This window comes from Poecilia reticulata, linkage group LG14, assembly GCF_000633615.1.
Source record: "Poecilia reticulata strain Guanapo linkage group LG14, Guppy_female_1.0+MT, whole genome shotgun sequence".
Classification (NCBI taxonomy): Eukaryota; Metazoa; Chordata; class Actinopteri; order Cyprinodontiformes; family Poeciliidae; genus Poecilia; species Poecilia reticulata.
In genome coordinates, this window is record NC_024344.1 from 8450565 (window position 1) to 8470020 (window position 19456).

Sequence of the window (19456 nt, forward strand, 5' to 3'; positions counted from 1 at the left end):
CATCAGCTACAAAGTAGCTAAATACCAAGCGTCATGCATCAGCTACAAAGTAGCTAAATACTAAGCGTCATACAATCAAACATATCACAATGTCCTGAAATAAAATCTTATCTTCTTTCATTTTTTTCTTTGCTTGTTTTTACTAGGATCCCCAGACCAAAGATGTGGGAAATTCACAGATCTAGACATTACTCATGCCATCATTGGCACAAGTCTCAAAATCAAGCTGCTGCTTTACACCAGGCACGATGTCAACTGTGGTGTCGTCCTGTCCCACACCAAGCTGGAAGAGCATCCCGAGTTTAACATGTCCAACCCCACCACCTTCATCATCCACGGCTATCGGCCCTCGGGATCTCCCCCAGTGTGGTTGAGCAACTTCACAAAGTGGCTGTTGGACAGGCAAGACATGAATGTTGTGGTAGTGGACTGGAACCGTGGAGCTACTAATGTTAATTATTTTAAGGTGGTTGAGAAAACATACAAAGTGGCAGACAACCTCACAGCTTTCATTAAAATAATGCAGGTACAAAGTGTCTCTGATCCTCTATAACCAAATCTGCTGTGCCTGGAGAGATCAACATCCTTGACAGCTTTGTTGAACTTTTTAAAAAACTCTGTTTCAGGACCACGGTGCTTCTCTAAGTTCAATTCACTTGATTGGAGTCAGTCTTGGAGCCCACATTTCCGGTTTTGTGGGAGCAAAACTGAACAGTGCAATCGGAAGAATAACAGGCAAGTTTTACATGTCAGGACATGATTTTATGTCAGTTTGATTGAGGGTGAGATAAACACGAACCAAGATGAAGTGGAAACAAAACCTGCAAACAATCTGAAATGTTGCACCAACTGAGATTTAACAACTAAATGAATGAGATAGGTAAATTCCCTTCTGTAGGTAATCTTTAATGCATGTTTTTCAGAATCTCAAGCCTTTAGACTGAAGTACGGATAGATAGATTCATAGTATGCATGTGTTTCTGAAGAAGAACCTGTACGACAATGGTACAGCCTGTTTTGGTGCAATATGCTGTACATATTCTGTACATATACCTCTAAACTATTTTCTGTCTGGTTTGTACTGATGTGACCTTTGCAGCTCTTGATCCTGCCGGACCTTCGTTCACTGACAAACCTCCAGAACATCGACTGGACCCGACAGACGCTCAGTTTGTCGACGCGCTGCACACAGACATCGACTGTCAGCCGGTTTAATTGTTGCTTTAAAATCTTAAGTGATGTTTTTTTTTTCTTCAAATGTATCTTTATAGAGATGTTTATGTGTGTTATATGTCCTACTGGTTTTCAGTTCTGGGCTACAGGGCACCATTGGGCCACATTGATTTCTATCCTAACGGAGGAACAGACCAGCCTGGCTGTCCGAAGACTTTGCTATCACGTAAGGTTTGAGGGACTGGCCAACATGTGCTGCTGTACAGTGACCTGTGATTATGACAATATTTCCCTTCATTAACCCTTAAACAGCCGGTGGCTACTTCAAATGTGACCACCAGAGGGCTGTGTTCCTTTTCATGGACACTATAAATGATTCATGCCCCAGTCAAGCATTCCCCTGTTCCTCCTATGAAGATTTCCTGGATGGAAAATGCACGAGCTGTGAGCGCTTTGGTGAAGCTGGTTGTCCTATCTTTGGTGGGTGGTTTTATTGATGAACTTACTACCTATGTTCTACTGCTGTACTGGTACACAAAAGTGTGTGTACATCGTGCTTAACATTTGGACTGATGCATATGTTTGTACTCAAATCAGGCTACGATGTTACACAGTGGAAGGACGTCCTCAATCAACCGAACCAAACAAAGTTCTACTTCAAGACAAACTCACGCTCTCCATATTGCTGTAAGTAATTTTAGTATTTAGCAGAATAACTAGTGATGGAAAACGATGCTTTATCTTATATATATGTGAAAAGGGTGCATCTAAGTACATTAGAATGTCACAGAAAAATGCTTTTTAGCAAAAATGGATAATAGAGTGAGGTATATTTGTTATGTTTATTTGAGTTTGTTTTTATAACCAGGTTACAGTTAATCAAAAAATTATTTTCTCAAATCAGCATCTCGGTAGACGGAAGTGTGACATGCTCTAAAGTAACTTGGTAAATGGCTGAGCTGGATTCACTGATTAATCAATACCAGGAGATTATGGCTCCCCAAATTCTCGCAGACTGTGGGAACCTCACAAAGGACCTGAACTAACTTGGATATTGTGCTTCTCCGCTTCACTCCCAGACTCTGGAATAGTTTTACAAATGAAATGCAAAATTTGCTTTCAACTAAAACAGTGACTGGGTCACTAAGAGTCCAGTCATTTTTTCCCTTAGCCCACTCCTCCAACAAGTAATTGTTTCTTAATATTTGAGGGTGAAGACACTCTGACAAACCAAATGTCTGATTTTTTCCAAACTACATTGTCAAGCCTGCATGTGTACTTAATTCTGTAAGCAATTTCTTTAGCAATGACCCTTGGTGACCTACCTTTTGCTGGGCAACCCTCAATCCAGCAGTGTTTCATATGATTACAAAGACCATGCTATACCACTTTTGTACTCAAATTCTTGTGAAACTAAATTTTGATTTTCTTTAAGCCACAACCATCAAACTGGGAATAAATAAGCATTTTAAATACATCCCTCTGTAAGGAATGAATAAACATTTGATTTTTCAAATGCATTCTAATTTACTGAGATGCACCCTCTTATAAAAATCTGATTTGAATAGGCATGATTTTGTTTGCGACCCCACCTAGTGGTAGCACAAAGACTTTCGTCAACAGCAGAAACACATTTTAATGCTCCTGCACATTGCTGAAAGCAGCAAAACAACAGTCACAAAAGGATGTGTGAATTTTCTGCAATAAATGTAGTTTTTTGCATTTTCCACAACACAGAACAGAAACAAATTAAACAAAATTTTCTAGATTACTGCTTTTCTGACAGCAACATTGTATGTTTCCACTCTCCACAGATGTTGTCCACAATAAATAAACCATAATATGAGTACTATAGCAAAATGACAACAATAAAAAAAAGCAGTTTAGTATTTGAAATAATTTTGCATAAATACATTCTGCTCTTTCAGTGACAAACTACAAAGTGGATGTGACGATTTGGAATCAGAAGAAACAGAAGGGATACATGGATATTAAAATCAGTGACGGTACTAAGGAATCAGTGGCAGTCATTGAACAGTAAGGCCTCTTTTTTTCATACTCCCTGTGCTGCCAAAAGTCAAGTATTCCTTCACAACTTCATATATATGTGTGTTTCTTTCTCTCTTTTTAACCAGTAAAGCAATCCAGTTCACGAAGGACAAAGAGAACGCAATACTTGCTATGTTTGCTAGAAACATTCACCCAGTGAAAACAGTCTCTGTCAAATACTACGGCGGAGTGGGGTGTAATTCCAATTGCAAGCTTCGGATCCTGGGAATCCGTTTCACACCCCTGAATCGCAAAAAGAAGTGCGCAACATTTACAGATTTTAGACCGTTTTAACTGTGTCCGTTCAAAATAAATTATGTTTTACTTTTGTCTCCAAATTCACAGCAGCTTCTTTTTCTTTTCTTTTTATCTTGCAGGCCTCTTTGTCGCTACGACATTCTTCTTGAAAATAAGAAAGAGTTCACATTCAGGCCGATTCCATGTGAATAAAAGCCGTCCTGAAATCGAGCTGAAACCTGAATCAAGAACTTTCATGAGGAAGAGTCCTCTGGTTCCTCAGGTTCTTTAGGACTGGTTGGAAAACTAACAAGGATCCCAAATGAAAAGGCACCAGTTGGTCACTCAAAATTTCTAAAAATAAAAAATAAATAAATGTGACACATTCTGAGAACTGTATTTGTTTCAAAGGAAAAAATGGTACATAGTTGTATAGGGTGTGTATAAATATTTTATATAAAGAAAACCTGGAGTACATTCATGTTTCACTTTTAAAAAAAACTAAATACATTTTTATTTTCTCACTAAAAATATCTGGCCTCTGAGCTTAATTTATATATTTTTTTAATTATATTTTATATTAAGAAAATGTTTCTTCATTTCCTTTGATAGCTTCACCAGGATTATAACTTCGTATTAAGATGCCACTGACTGACATTGGCTGACAGATAAGCTGCTGGTAGCGCATCAGAAAGACTATTTCAGTCCTGCTTTTTTTCCATCTATTCTGGTTTAACTACTTTCTCCGTTTCAGCTAATGATGGCAAAAATATTTTTCTGTGTTTGAATGAATGCATTTATTTGTTCTTGATACAAACAAAAATATAAGAAGCACCTTCCTCACATCACAACATTGCCTACATTAGCAAAGAAATAATAAACTGTCCATTTTCCTTTTAAAAAAGCACGAAAAAGATTATTTTCATGGCCAGTTTCTTTAAAAAGATACATAAAGCCTAAGTAACAACAGAAACCCTTGCCCTTGATCCAGTCCTTCTTGTTCATTTTGACATGTGTTTCTTCATCCACTGGATTTCCATCTTAATCAAAGAAAGACACAGCAACATATATTAGATATTACTTCAAACCTAATTTCAGTTTCATTAAAGAAACTACAGACTAAGATGTACTTCTACCTGTAAAGTTAAGCGAATCCTCTTCTCCTCATCAAGCTCATTCATCAGCAGCTTAATTTCTTCGCTGAAACAAAAGATTTGTTTCACATAAAAAGTTCACAAACAGTTAAAATGTATGTTGTTCTGAGCACTTGACAATAAAGATATCTAACTATTTAAGAAATACAATGAAGTACTTAAGCCTACTGCTAACTGCTAAGGTAACATTTGAATTAAAGTAAATTGAAGAGGCTGAATTGCCAAAATGCCTGTAAAAATTGTTTAGTCCTACTTGTGTCGACTCTTCATCTGTTCAAACTGGTCCCTGAGGTCTTTTAACTCGGCCTGCAGCTGTTCCACATTTGGCTTGATATTTTTCTCTGGGCTCCTTGGTCGGGGATCTGAGTTGAGGGTTGGGGGCACTGCTGGATTTAGCACAGCAGAGAGAGCCTTCGGCAGCAGCGAGGAGAAAGACTCCTTTGACATATTTTTATCTGCAGCCTGCGGGACAGAAAACGCCAAATCAAAATTACACTTAATTTTCCGGTCTGTGCCACCAGTAATTAATAATCAGCTTCCCATTAAGACTCACTTGAAAGGGGGAACAATTCTGATTTGTTTCCTGAGTGCTCTCTTCATTTGCTGAAGAATTCATTGTTTCACTTTGGTTTTCTCTTCTTTCCTTCTCAATCATAAATGTTACCTGTAAATAAAGTCTAGTTTGAGTTTCTGCTACAAACTACAGCTTCCATGATTATTTGCCCATCTGACTGTGTAAAATGCTTTAAAATAAATGTGACATTTGATACCACAGGAAGTCTGAACATGAAAAAATCCAACCTGTACTGTGAATACTTGCTTTCAGCTGGAATCATACACTATGAAAGCAATGTTTTTAACTAAATCACAATTGTTGGCACCGCTAGCAATTCCCGTAGCATAGATGTGATGGAAACATATATGTATCCAATGGAGAATCACTTTTTCTCAGCCACTCTTCAAAATGTGAAAGATAAAAAAAAGAATGTCGCAGCAGGATCCACCTAGCTGCGACTGAACTACACAAAAACACATCTGACTCTACGCAGGCTGTTCACTCACTTCACCATGCAGGAGGATGCTTAAGCTTATTCAATAATAATTACCACTTTCATTAGCCATGTTTTCTTGCTTTCATTTAATGTCATAACAAGCTGGCCCACAAACATCCAATAACATTTTTATTAATCGATTTATGACAGAGCAGCAAAAAGGGAAAGAATTCAAAATGAATTAATTTGTGTTTTTAATTGTGAAAAAAAAAATATATGGATGCTGATGACTTTCAACTTAGAAATGATGGACTTGCAGTGCAAAAAGTTTGGACACAATCAATTTAGATCCTCATATCATGCATTTTTCAGCACACTGACACACAGGAAGATGAGAAACAGTATGACAGCATTTTTAAAGAAAAAAAAATCTCACCATAATAGAGCAGAAGCAAAGAAAAAGGTAATAAAACCAGTAAATGCCACCTTATTTTAGGAGGTGTAACAGGAAAAAGCTTCTCCTGTCCTACCATCACAAACATAACCATGTGAAATGTGCTTAAAACATTAGATACCAGTATTACCAGCAGGGGTGTGAATAAGTGTAGTAAACTTGTTTCAAACACTCCTTATGAGATTATTCCCTTACCTAATAATTGTACTCAAAGTAAAGGTTGGATTTCATGTCTAACATTGTGCTCAGATTGATTTATTTTAAAGCCTTTCGCACCACTTTAAGACAACTAATATTTACTTAATCCAAACTGAAGAGACATTGGCCCAGTTTGTCTTCAATAAAGTCACCGAAGAGGATTTCGATTCTGGTCAAGTTATTAATCTCTGTGACCGAACTCATCTGTTACTGGGGGGACAGTAAGTGCCTTTGTCACAAGTAAGGAGCCAAAGCAGATATCTTCAGCTGCAATGCCTGTCTGTGTGTGAATGAGGCGGCTCAGGAAAGTTAAATTTATCCCAAGGACAGTGGGAACACAAACACACCACACACACTTTTCAAACAGGGCTCCAAGTTTTGAGAGCGGCGTTGCAGCACAACGCAAACACTTGTCTTAATTTTATACTTCCCAGAGAACGGAGCTCTGACTGTAGCGTCTCATCTGCAGCAGGAGCTCTCTGCTCGTTCAGACTCGACCGTACAATGGAATCAAACTCTTCTGCGTCTTTGAGAGAAACAAGAGGACAAATAACAAAATCCTACTTGAAGAGAAAGAGAGAAAGTACTTCAAGTTTCACAGTCCATAGTTGCATGGCTTACCAGGAATGAGCGCCGAGTTATAGCTGCCCATCATATCACAGTTGAGCACAAGCAGAAAAAAAGCATGGCTGGACTACATCTCCAAATGACAGGCGAGAGCGAGTGAGCAGAGAAGAAACATGCAAAAATCAGTGAAGCCTCACGTCAAGTTTGATGTTTCTTGGATGTAGAAATTCTTCCCAGTCCACTAAAGTGCCAACAACTCCATTTGGGACCATTAGTTCATCAGAGTAGTAGAATCTAAATGCCGGTGTGACTGTAGAAGCAGCTGTTCCTCATACCACAAGGCTGAACAGATGAGTAACAAACGTTGGCTTTAATGCAGAAACGAATTTCAAACTAATTGAGCTAAACAGTCAGCGAGAGCAACGAAGAACCCCGAGCACACACTCACCTTATTTTTACTGCGTCACGACTGATATGCAGCAGCATCTGAGGAAACTTGATCCCATCTTTTGTACTCCCAATGCATGTTGTGATGAGGAGTGGTTCTGTCACAGCTAAGTTTAGAGCAGGGCAACAAATATCATGGGATGGGGAGGGAAAAGGGGTGGGCGGCGCGGGGGGCAATGGCTCCCAGACTGAGAGACTTATCCAGAGAGTATCAACAGTGATGATTAGATTTTAGTCTAGAGATCCTGACGCTAATTTTTTCCCCTAAAAATTTTAAGAGGCTATTTTGTTATGTGGTTTAATATGAACTGAAACTGAAGTTCTATTTTTCGGGGAAATGCAAAAAGCGTATTCAAAAGAATTAACAAGAACGGTTGGATATACAGCTCTGGAAAAAATTAAGAGACCACCTAAAATGATCAGTTTCTCCGATTTTACTTTTTATAGGTATGTGTTTGAGTAAAATGAAAATTGTTCTTTTATTTTATGAACTAACATGCCTCCGAAATCCCAAGCAAAAATGTTGCATTTATCTGCAGAAAATGAGAAATGGTCAAAATAACAAAAAAGACGCGGTGCTTTCAGACCTCAAATAATGCAAAGAAAACATTCATATTCATTTAGAAACAACAATATTAGTGTTTTAACTCAGGAAAAGTTCAGAAATCAATGTTTGGTGGAATAACCAGGTTTTCAATAAGGTTCAGTGCAGCGGACTCCTAATTGTTTCCACAGCTGTATTAGCATCTCGCATTGATGATGTTGATAATGTTTGGAAGCAGGCTGCACTTCACTGTCTCAAAAAAGTTAGGTCAATTGCATCACCCAATGTGAGCAACCTTAAATGATAGCGTCTTGTGAAGCTATGAATTCATGTAACTTTTTAATCGTCATCACAAAGATTTTGATTTTTTGGGTTTGTATGCAATGGATTAACAAACATTGGCACATTATGAGGTAAAATGCCTTATAACCGAATTGTTTTGAAATTTCTTCACTTTGTCTTATTCTGCTGTGTTCCTTGATATGTATGATGACATCTGTTTACTAATGTTCTCTCAAAATCCTCACACAACACCCGGATACATGCCAAGATCTTCCTTCAGTTAGAGATGTTGAGATCAGGACGAGGCGCAGTTAGATTCCTGCCACAGATATGACTTTACATCAGTATGTACTTATTGGCCAGTGCCAATAAGTCCAATATTAGTCTGGAAAAATACTGTACAGAAATGGGATCTGTTTATGAAGCTGTCCTGAACAATATTTGATGTGAATGGAAACTTTATAAGTAAATTGAATTGAATGGTTAATATAGAAATCACAAATTTCACTTTTTTTAAAAAAAACTTGAGACATGCTATTCAGACAGGAAAGGGTGAATAATGCCCACTTTGAGCTTTATTTTATTTTGTAAACAAAGTAATACTGATCTATCAAGTCCATATCGAACAGATTTGTGAAAAAAAACTGTTACATTTCTAGTTTTATTTAGTGAATCTGACATGATCAGTACAAGTTTATAAAGTCACATATCAAAGTAAATGTTTGATTGCTGCTTGTAAGCAAAAAAAAAAAAACTAGCACATTTGAAGTAAAACCAGGACTTACAAGGACTTTTAAAGCAAACGTTCCCAAACCATAATATATATATGTATATATATATATTTTATTTTTTTTTTTTTTAAAAAGGTAACAGAAACATTCTAAAACTGAGTACAGCAGTAGTTAAATGAAGCGAATGAAACACCAGGGACAACATCTTAGAAGGAACAATTTCACAACATACAAGCTGATCAGGTGTGAGGTGAAGCTGGACAGGTTTGTGCAGTCCACCTTGACAGAGCAGTTCTGTGCTGGAGGTTTCAGTGTTACTCTAAGCTCCACAATCACCATTTGGTGCCTATATATATATTTTAAAAAAAAGCAGAATACAGTTCAACTGAATACAATTATTAGGAATTTACTTGCTAGGTATTTCTTATCTAAACAAAATATAAAAACATTTTGATACCAAAGTGTATTGAAATTTGCATAACTCACCAGTTTGCCTCTAGCGCTGCTGGTTGGGTCCTCTACCGTAAGGCGCACGCTGACGCATCACCCTCATGTTGCGGTATTTAGACACGATGCTGTAGCTTTTTCTGAACACTGGCCTCTGATTCGGAAAAGGACGCGGCACTAAAGTCTCCTTTTAAAGAAATAAAGAAATCCAATTATTAGTTGAGGAGATTCATGGCCTTTCTAGATATTTAAACAGGAAGTCAATAAACAGTCTGCAAACAGTCAAGAGTTCCACATACCATCAGAGGTCTTCTGATATTTTCCGACATGTCTGGGCCCGTATTCCTTGAACCCCCAGGGATCCTCGGCCGCTGTAATAGCAGAAGGTAAGCATATACATTTACACAATTCCTTACATGGCTAAATTCAACACTTACTATTGTGAGGCATTCACCACCTCACCAACAGTTGATGTATTTCTTGTGCTTTATATGAACAAAATAACATTTATAAATGTATTTCTTTTCATTTGTGTTGAGGAAATGTTTAAACCTTGATGATTAGTTTATTAAATTAACTTTAAGATGTTTTGCTCATCATCTCTTTCAGGTCACCTGACCATATGTTGCCATGGAAGCACACCCTTAACACTCTGTTGGTTGAGGAGGGGGAATCCTTTGGCTTTCACAATGTAAGAAAAATCATGTTTTAAAATTAATAATAAATTCAAAAATGATGTGCTCTGCAACTTTGGATCCCGTCTGATTTTTTTTTTTTGGTGTTTGTTTGCTACCCTTGCCATTTTTAACCCCAAAGGACTTAAAAAAAAAAAAAACCTTACCCAGTCAAGCTAAAATATATAAAAATTGTCAGTTTCAGCCATTATTTGCTTACTTGTATTGGTCCTGGTCTCCTGAAAGACAGTCTTTCAGGTCTGTCATGCATCACATTATCGGGTCTGGAAAAATAAATAATGATCAGATGTTGAAATGCATCATTTCTAGCTAGAATGACATAAAAATAATTACGGTTGCATTATTTGTAAGCATATCAACACAAAGTGGAGCACATTAGAGAAGGGGAAAAAAATACATGGCTTCATATTAACAAATGGACCTGAGATGTATGTGGTGAAGATGTATTTAGAGCTCCACTTAGTGCAATTACTGCTGCAAGTTCTTCAGATCTGCCTTTACCAGCTTTCTACATCTAGACTGAACTTTCTGTCCACGCTTCTTAGTAAAATAGCTGAAGTTCGGACAGACAAAGTTTGTTTTCAAGCACAAGGCAGTTTTCCACATAGGTTAAAGAGTTTGACCTTGACCAGAATACCTTCTTCCATGTTCGTCTCGTCTCCAATACGGTCACAGCAAACAAAAAGTGTTAGTTTTCTTAGGGTGATGGTATTCTTGTTGTGCTTCTTTCGTAAAGGTCAAAATAACAAAACAATTCATGTGGGTGAGTCGACAAATTTTTCCCATCTAAACTCTGGATCTCTGTAGAGTTTTAGCTGCTTCTTTGACAAAAGTTTACATTTTCCAGACGATAAGAGTAGGTGAAAAGTCCAGTTTGCTGCTGGGCCACTTTCTGCCCAGCACTTTCTAACCTGCTGTGTTCCTTGGACTTCATAATACTCATTGTTCTCTCATTTTCTTTAACAAATAGCTGGATTTATACTGGGATGAAATTACAAACAGGTAGATGATTTATTAATTAGACGATTAGTGAACTTTTGATAAACTTGTTACACGCTGTTGAGATTTTAATTCACAAAAAAGGCAAAGTATTTGTGCTACTGTCACTTCAAATCCGAATTTCAGACAATTAAGTTTGTGTGTACTGTGATATTTATGGTACCTAAACACTCTTTTATCCACATATCCATGTTTTCTGTCTTCAGGAGATCTGGAATCGGCTGAGAGGCGCCTATGCGATGTGCTTTCCCCATCTGAACTGCGGTCTAGAGTTTAAAGAAAAAGTGTTAATACCTCAAAATTTCAAGTGTAAAAATCAAAGTTGAGTAAATCATGTTAACCCTGAAATTTGGTTTTTATAATACTCAGGACCACAGATGGAAACCACATACCTGTTCTCGACTTTGGGCTCTGACCTTTTGGAGGCGAGCCGTCTTTGGACGAGCTTGGTCCCGGAGGCCAGTGGGACAAAACAACAAGATCACGTTTCTCTATTGGAGAAGATCTGGGGAGGGACCAACAGTCGACTTTTAGCTTTGCCGATTGATACAAGCAACAACATTATTGGCCTTTAAAAAAATCAAGTGGAAAAAAAATATATACTACCCTGACCGGATTTTAGAGGTAATGCACAATTAATTAGAAAAGCATAGAACTGTTTTGAAGGCAGATATTATTATAGAGCAGGGGTATTCAACCCGAGTCCTTGAGGTCCGGTGTCTAGCAACTTTTAGATGTGTCTTTGCTTTAACACACCAGATTCCAATAATCGGGTAATCAGCAGGACTCTGGAGAACTTGACTGCACTGAGGAGGTATTTCAGCCATTTGATTCAAGTCTGTTGGGCAAGGGACATGTCTAAAAGCTGCAGGACCCCAGCTCCAGACCAGAATTGAATACCCCCGTCATAAAGCCACACATTACTTAGGTACTTACAAAAACCCAGGAATGTCCATGCTTCTTTACTCCTATTTTTGTAACCTGAACCAATCTGAGTTGTCTCCATTTATTCATCATTTGTTAGAGCGGTCAAATCCAGGCGGGATGTTAAGGTACTGGACTGCATCATATCAAGTCTTCTATCTTCCTTTTTACAATCACAGCATGGGTGTTTGGACACTGAACTTCAGATGAATTTATCAGCCAATCCTTGACGTTTCTTTGTTTTCTCCAGTAATGATTATCATTCCAGGGGCTCTTAAAAGATGTTTCTTGTCTAAATTAATTTGTCTTGAAGACTTCTGCAATCTGAGGGAGATGGGAAAGCTTGATTACTTCTTCTTCCGAGTCAGAATGTCAAGACAGTTCACTGAGGACTTTGCAAGACACAAAAATGAGCCACTCGTTAAATGTATTCCTCTTCGGAATAAGCCATTTGTTCATACTCTCGTTAGAGTTCTTCGTCCTCTTCTTCTGGAAAGCTCATTTATGTTGAATAGTCATGTACGGTATATGAGTAACTTGGGCTTTAGTGCTGCAGGCTGGTATAGGGAGAGATGGTTATATCTTGGTTGGATTAGACGGCATGTAAATGGATTGATTTCCATATGGCTTGAAGATACATTCTGTTTGAACAGATCTAGATCACATAAGATGTGGAGTACAGAATAATGGAAAAAGACGACCAATACGAAATCTCTGTAAAAAAAAACAAAAAACAATACAACATGGTGGTACGCTTAAGTGGTCCCCATGTATGTATCTCCATGTCTTAAATTAAAATACATCAGACTTGCAAGTTTTCTTTTGGGTTTTCTCATACTTGTCCAGTCTATTATCCACAGTCCATTTGCCACGCAAGTTCTCCTTTGAGTATTTTTTGTGGTCATCTCTGGGTAGTTGAAATAATGCATCTCGAAACATCTGAGTTGAGCAGAAAAATCCAGCTCCAAAGTGGTTAATATTTGGAGAACATCTGAAAATATGGAGCAAGAGAAAATCCTGGTGAAATTCTTGTAACTCAGAAGAAGCAGAGCCCTCCATCTTAAACATCTGAAGTCCAAATGGTAGGTTTTGTGATTCCTCTTCAATGTATGAATTCTGAATGGTACTGATGGTTAAACATCAAGCTTTCACACATCAGCTGATGTAAAGCTTTATAAACAGGGGGCTGGGTTACTGATCCTTCTTGGGTGATTCTTCCCTTTACTCGTTTTTCCACTTCTTTAAATAGACATTTTGTTTCTTCAAGAGGACAATACATGAAGTCAACAATTTTTTTAAGAAGTTTTGCTTTGCCATGGTAATTATTTTACACTTAAACATTTGTTGCATGTTCCATGCACAATTGGTTCATGATTAAGAATGCATTTTTTTCTTGCTGAGAATCTCTTATACTGGCATGCATATTATGGGATTTTTCCAAACATTTTTTTGTAATCTTTTAAAATGGCTTGTTGTCTCTTGGCAATGGGCACATTTCAACTTATGGTATTAATTGCAGATTGATCCTCACTCTTGGGAATTTGTTTTTCCAGCATGCCAGTTTCTTGCAAGATTAGTGTCTAGAAGCCATGAATATTTGCTGGCGGAGTACAGCAAGCAATGTTGATGCATCTCTTATTCAAACCTTCATTTTTGGCTGATTGACTTCCAGTAATTTAAAAGCTGTAGAAGATAGTTTGGGTCGTGGTTACATCATCCCGAGTCCTCTCCTTGCGAAGCACAAATGGAGTTATGCAAGTTTGGGCCCTTTAGTGAGACAGAAGAATTTTCCACAGCATGCAGAGAGGCTTTTTCAGGCTTTAGGCTCAGAGAGGATTCCCAATTTCTCCTCTTCATAGGGTTACTTTACATTTGTTAGGACTGACAAGCCAGCTTTAACAATGTGGTTTGTATTTGGAGAATAAACCTTCTCTTCATCCAACTTCAGAGGTAGGTATTTTGAGACGTATGTAGCACGCAGTTTAGGGTGTCATTTCAGAATAATGGTGGCTTTGGCTGTTGCAAATTTAGCTCATGACATCTCCACTTTCCACTGCTGGCACCCTTTTCACACATTCTTTCTTGACCTCTTAATCATCATCATCATCAAGCCCCTGCGAACAGTGCTACAAGGAGAATACCATACCTGTGTTTGCTCAACGACCGGCGTGATTCCACCTGTTCTTTTCCTGTGTCAGAGTCTCCTGAAGATTTGCTGGCTTTGTCATCCTCTTCTTGTGGAGACTGTTGTGGTTTCAGCCTTCTCGGTTCCTCGTTTTTTAAGGGATCAGGCTTCATCTGGAAACGTCTCTTCCTGATGGCAAGAACAGAGCTGACATGGCCCCGTGCAGCAATATCGCCCAACCGTGGCCTTGGTCTTATAGTTGGAGGAATTCTCAGCCTCATGAGAGATGCTGCTCGGAACCCCCATCCCCTGGTTAGGTAACTTCTACCCCTAAAGGAGAACGGTGGGCCACCAAATGGCCTGGGAATACTCATCAGCTGGGGTCTCTCTCTCCTAGGGTACTTCGGGTTGCCATAATACGGTTCAGGGCCTGAAGAGGGCATGCTGATGTTTGATATTCTCCTCTTGCGGGGTCCTGAAACATTCCTCTCAGGAAGGTTCCTGTAGTGTGATGATGGTGGTGGAGGGCCGCTTTTCCATGGGGGGGCTCTGTAGGCGGGCGGGTGAGGGGCATCTTGTGCCCTCTCTCGACTGTGGGATCTGCTGCCTTGCCTCTCCACGGGACCGCGTTGCCTCCTGGAATCTTGTTGAGTTGACCACCTGCACATCCATCAAACAATAGAAAAATCATTATAATGACAGATCCATTGCCATTTTAAGTGGGACGCGGAAGGTTTAACTTTTATCTTTAAAGGTAGGCCTCTCTGAAGCCATGACAGAATGAAACAGGTAGAGGGGAGGTACACTTTCAGAGACCAATTACAGAAGCAATGCTCCTCTTAATCCCATTTACATCAGACCCAATTTAATCCCATGTAATTAATATAATCGGGAGCAGGGCAGAGCTCATCATTACAACTTCTGTGACTTGGAGAAGTGGCCAACCTCAAGCCTCCTCCTGACATAATTTACCCAGCTTGGGGTAGTGCTTCGTGCTTGTACCTCTCTGTACATGAGCCTCTCCCTGGCACCTCTCTGGGGCTCCTCTGTGGCCCAGAGGGCCGATGCTCTCCATTGTGCAGATGAGAGAACGATCCAGGTTCATTCCAGCGCTTCATGCCATGACCTGACTGTTCATAGGCTCTTTCTCTTGGATGAGGATCTCGAGGAGAAAAAACTGACTGTCTTCTGGATCCCCTGAAAGATCCTCGGTAGGGAGGCGCAGATCCTGGTCTCCTGTCAGCTGGGTGGCTACGAAAATGTCTTGGGGAAGGTGACCTGTGACCTGAAGGGTGGCCGTGAAAAGGTGGACCCCTTTGACTCTGGTGTATGTGTCCAGGGCTGTGAGGGGATGAGCGATGCTGAGGGGTACGGTTCAGCCGCAATGGAGACTGCCTGCGATGGCTATGATGTTGGTCCATTTTATGAGGGTGGGATTGGAAGGAATCCTGACTGTGAGACCTCCAGTGACTAAATCGTGGCTCCCGTTGAGGTCCCATTTCAGGAACCCTTCTGCCCACTGGTGCTGGTCTGCCTCGTCCTCTGCCCCTGGATTCTCGCCAGCTAGGAGGGGACTTGTTAGGATATCCCTGGTCGTCTCGTCGACTCTTGGAGTTTGGGTTGTAGCTTCCTTCATTGTGTCGATGAGAATCTTCATAGGGTCTGATAGTGAACAAGAAATAAAAAGGTGGTTTGCAACAAATACTTCAAATCCTTTTGATTTAAGAATATTAATCAGTTAATCAGTAACGAATATATAACAAAATACCCAAAAGGAAAACAAACAAAACAACATCATTTCAAAGAGGTTACCTGGGCTTCAAGCGTGGTGGTCCATAATGTGTTCGCACCATCTTTGGAAGAGAGCGTATAACCTATGGACTGATGGTGAATAAAAAAATTATGAAATTATACTACTAGACTATTGCAGACCTTTACTGAATGAGGCTCTTCTATCACAAAGAAAGTCTTAGATTTTAGTTTGAATGATCAATCAATGACAGTAGTTGTAACATTTCCTTTAAAAAAAAAAAGTACCAGTCAATTCGTTTTTTTTTTATTATTGTCAGTGTTTTTGAAATGAGTAGTCTGCCAAAGGTTAAATATTCAGAAAAAATTAATCAAGAGTACAAACTGAATACCATTACTGCTGGGTATCTGCAACTTCCAGTGAATTTAATTTAACACTTTTGACATTAATTAATATCTTTATATTAATTGGTATATAAAGACATTTATTCTATTTTTTTATGTTAATGTTTGTATTAACATTTAAAAATGAACCAAAAAAAATAACCCGAGTCAATTAACGTAATAATTTACTTAACTGATGGAGAATGGATAATGTTAGCTAACGTAACAATAATGTTCATTGAAAATTTGGATAATTTAATTCATGGTTTCTTCTGCTGGTAATCAGATGGGTTGTGTCTTTCATTACAGGAAAAGTCAAGTCCTAAAAAGAATATTCAGACAATTTTAACTCAGCTGCCAGACTCCCAATAAACTGAAGCTGAACAATGGTTCTCATTGCCTTGGCAGCAAGCAGATCAGAATATTCACCCTAAATCTTAGATAAACAATGAGATAAGTTTTATGGCTAAACATTGTTAAAGACAACCACTAAAAAAATGTAAGACCATAAACAGGGAACTAATACTAGCTAGGCAAATCATTCATTTTCAAACCTATTGTAACAACCTTTGTTCAAAGTTCTTGTCTCATCTCTCATCAGTTGTACTACTACAACACCCAGTCTGATTTGTCTCAATGACTAGACTGGGGATTATGCTACTGAGTGCATCTTCCCCTCAAAAACATTGAATCTGCTTTAAAAAGTGGCAAGTTATAGAATCCTTTTTGATAGCATAAACATACCAGAGACATAATTTGTTTATTTTTTTAAATACTCGTCAGCAACATAACTGGGGCTTGTCTGTAAAATTTTTAGACAAAAACATGTTTGATTTCTAAAAATCATTTCACAAGTAAATAAACTGACATTTAACAACTGAAAATGCAAATTATAAAACTGACCATTTTTTCCAATTGATTATTTCTTTAGAAAGAAAAAAAGATATTTTGAACATTATAGTTTCAATTTAAAACCAGGACTTATAAAATATCCCATACTTTTCAACTTGAAAACAAACTTTTTAAATGTTTTTTTATCTGCATAATTTAATTTTGTATCATTTAAAAGAAAATAATTCTTTCTAGATGCAATATTTTAAGTAAATTGTTTACATTTAAATACCAAATAAAATTTAAAAGTAAATTTTTACCATGCCTTAATTTAGCAGAAACAATAGATTTTATTGCAGACTCAAAGTTCAAATCACAAAAAAGAATAATAAAAATAACAAATAAAAAAAAGAATAAGAGTACTTACAAAAAGCATAAAAAGACGCCTAACCATTCAGGATGCAGTCATACCCATGTTTTCAAAATACAGACGTGTACTTTACTGGACTACTTTTAACGTTAGTCAACAACATGTTAGTCAAAAACATGTTGCAAAATGCGGACTAAAGCATTTTAGGAAACATTTCAACTCCCAGTTATTTCACATGTCCAACGCAAGGAACTGCATACTCGGTCAGCTGTACTTTCACTCAAATCTGTACTGGAACGTCCTATATATTAGTCACATCCGCCATCATAAGTAGCGATGAGTCCTCGTTTTATGTGCATTTAAAATGTCACTGGCTGTAATTAATTTAAGCTAAATTTATCATCACCAAGGTAAAATACTACGAAGGAACCAATGTGCTCAATATGGTGGCGGCTTATTATGTTTCGGCTCTCATGGTGACGGGGGTAGGGCAGTCTTCGTTTCCATTTTTAGCTTTCGACTCTGGACAGCTGTTAAAATATATCCCATGACTCGGTGACGGAATTTACGCTGGTAAAGATGAAAATCAAACCCAGCTTGCGTGCGGCTAGTATAAAGCTGAAATGTTACGTTATCCTCAACAATAACTGTTTACACATCGAGCTAATAGAAAGCTAACAACGACTAGCCGTTAATTTAGCTAATGGAAGCTAGCTATCATAACCCTCGACGAAACGGTATTCACAACTTTCATGTGTGTTATTTAAATATTTTCACACAATGTTAGACCTAAAACAGAAACGTCCTTTTGTTTCTCTGACAATAAATGAATTTATTGCGAGTATAAGGTGTGCAACTTACCAACTGCCAACCGATATCTAAGATGAAAAGCTACGTGCGACACTGATAGGCTTTAGCTCGCCTCATTCCAACGTATTGCGACACACATAGACAGCGCCCCCTGAAGTCTGGGAGGAAAAACTGCGTGTTAATGCCACTGCAGCAAAATCGATTAAAATACTTTTCTTTTGTATTATTCTCTCTAAAAGACAAACACCAAAATGTCAATAAGAAACTCATTAGGTTTTAGTAAAAATAGAAGATAGACTATTCATATGTATATTACAGCAACACATTTTTATAAATTTTATTGGGATTCCAAATAATTAACTAACAATGCAATGCACTTTTGTGGAGTAGAATGGAAATGACAAATAATAGAAGACCAACAAAGTCATGAAAGGCAAGAAGGCAAGGGTAAAATTATGGTGAAGAGGGGTTTGGCTTTAAAACAACATCCTAATCTTTAACTCAAAAAGCACTGCTTTATTTGTAATTAACTTTAAAATAATCCTTTTTTTCTGTCTCCCACTTGACTATGCAATACTTTCTAACAAATCACTTACTCCCCAATAAAATACACTGAGGCTTGTGTCTGTAACATTAAAAAAGGCAAGTTCAAGGGTTACTTCAAAAATGCAACAAATCTTAACATCCATAGACCAAAAGTTTTGTTTATTTTCTTTACTTACGTAATTTTGCATTTTTGCAGTGATTTTTGTGGAATTATTCTGCTACCCTTGTGTATTTCAAAAACAGAGACACTCTTAGACATGCTGTCTAAGAGTGTCTCTGTTTTGTCTCTGCAATTTCCACATCATTCTTCAGTCATAACCAACAAATTCTTCATACAGGAAGTAAATTGTTATCAGCAAATAACCACTCTAACATCCAAAATAGTTCATAGTTAAGGGTTGACAACAGAAACTAACAGTTTTACTGAACTAAGGTAAGAGGGTTTTTTCATTGTATTTTGCCCTTTTATTTAAATAACTTAGTATTTGCTATATAGTCCAATATGATTAAATGATTGAATTTGTGTAACATAATCAGAAAGATGAGTGAGTTATATTTGCACTATGAAATTTATCAGAGCTTATGGAGAGCCATTTCAGCTCTCCATAAGCTTACAGATCTTGCTGGATGCAATCAGTTTCACTGGTCAATAATTTTGTTCTTTGAGCGTTTTTCTAAAGATGGACTTAGATGATCATTACAATGTGATTGCATTTTGAATTCGATTACATTTTCTTTAAACTGCCAG

The 19456-nt window shown here is 37.9% G+C and overlaps 3 protein-coding genes across 6 annotated transcripts in view; 1 reads left to right on the forward strand and 2 right to left on the reverse strand.

Annotated features, from left to right (window-relative positions):
- The window catches only part of lipia (lipase, member Ia), a 6943-nt gene extending 3103 nt beyond the window's left edge, over window positions 1–3840 (forward strand). The window contains exons 3-11 of the mRNA XM_008427024.1: window positions 147–526; window positions 627–735; window positions 1100–1201; window positions 1310–1399; window positions 1486–1653; window positions 1771–1860; window positions 3102–3210; window positions 3309–3482; window positions 3600–3840. Of these exons, the coding sequence (XP_008425246.1) occupies window positions 147–526; window positions 627–735; window positions 1100–1201; window positions 1310–1399; window positions 1486–1653; window positions 1771–1860; window positions 3102–3210; window positions 3309–3482; window positions 3600–3672 (1295 nt within the window). The 3' untranslated portion in view covers window positions 3673–3840. The remainder of the gene's footprint in view (window positions 1–146; window positions 527–626; window positions 736–1099; window positions 1202–1309; window positions 1400–1485; window positions 1654–1770; window positions 1861–3101; window positions 3211–3308; window positions 3483–3599) is intronic.
- Window positions 3841–3894: 54 nt separating this feature from the next.
- LOC103475427 (SH3 domain-containing kinase-binding protein 1) lies at window positions 3895–7707 on the reverse strand. 4 transcript variants are annotated; one of them, XR_535329.2, is made up of 7 exons: window positions 7273–7703; window positions 6879–7166; window positions 6360–6783; window positions 5167–5277; window positions 4867–5075; window positions 4596–4659; window positions 3945–4499 (listed from the first exon to the last, which is right to left on the reverse strand). XR_535329.2 is itself a non-coding variant. In XM_008427025.2 (7 exons), exons 2-7 carry the CDS (start codon window positions 6910–6912, stop codon window positions 4461–4463), a joined length of 552 nt encoding a protein of 183 aa, XP_008425247.1. In that variant the 5' UTR covers window positions 6913–7166; window positions 7273–7697; the 3' UTR covers window positions 3945–4460. The 4 variants fall into 4 exon arrangements, 2 of the variants coding, with proteins under 2 accessions (XP_008425248.1, XP_008425247.1); XM_008427025.2 differs by having other exon boundaries at window positions 6689–6783; window positions 7273–7697; XM_008427026.2 differs by lacking the exon at window positions 6360–6783 and having other exon boundaries at window positions 3895–4499; window positions 7022–7166; window positions 7273–7693.
- Window positions 7708–8638: 931 nt separating this feature from the next.
- Window positions 8639–18302, reverse strand: LOC103475425 (serine/arginine repetitive matrix protein 1). Its single transcript, XM_008427023.2, has 10 exons — window positions 18214–18302; window positions 15831–15899; window positions 15021–15680; window positions 14040–14678; window positions 11362–11474; window positions 11133–11235; window positions 10170–10233; window positions 9575–9646; window positions 9315–9462; window positions 8639–9174 (listed from the first exon to the last, which is right to left on the reverse strand). The coding sequence occupies exons 2-9, from the start codon at window positions 15869–15871 to the stop codon at window positions 9325–9327; spliced, it is 1830 nt and encodes a 609-aa protein (XP_008425245.1). The 5' UTR covers window positions 15872–15899; window positions 18214–18302; the 3' UTR covers window positions 8639–9174; window positions 9315–9324.
- Between the last annotated feature and the right edge of the window lie 1154 nt (window positions 18303–19456).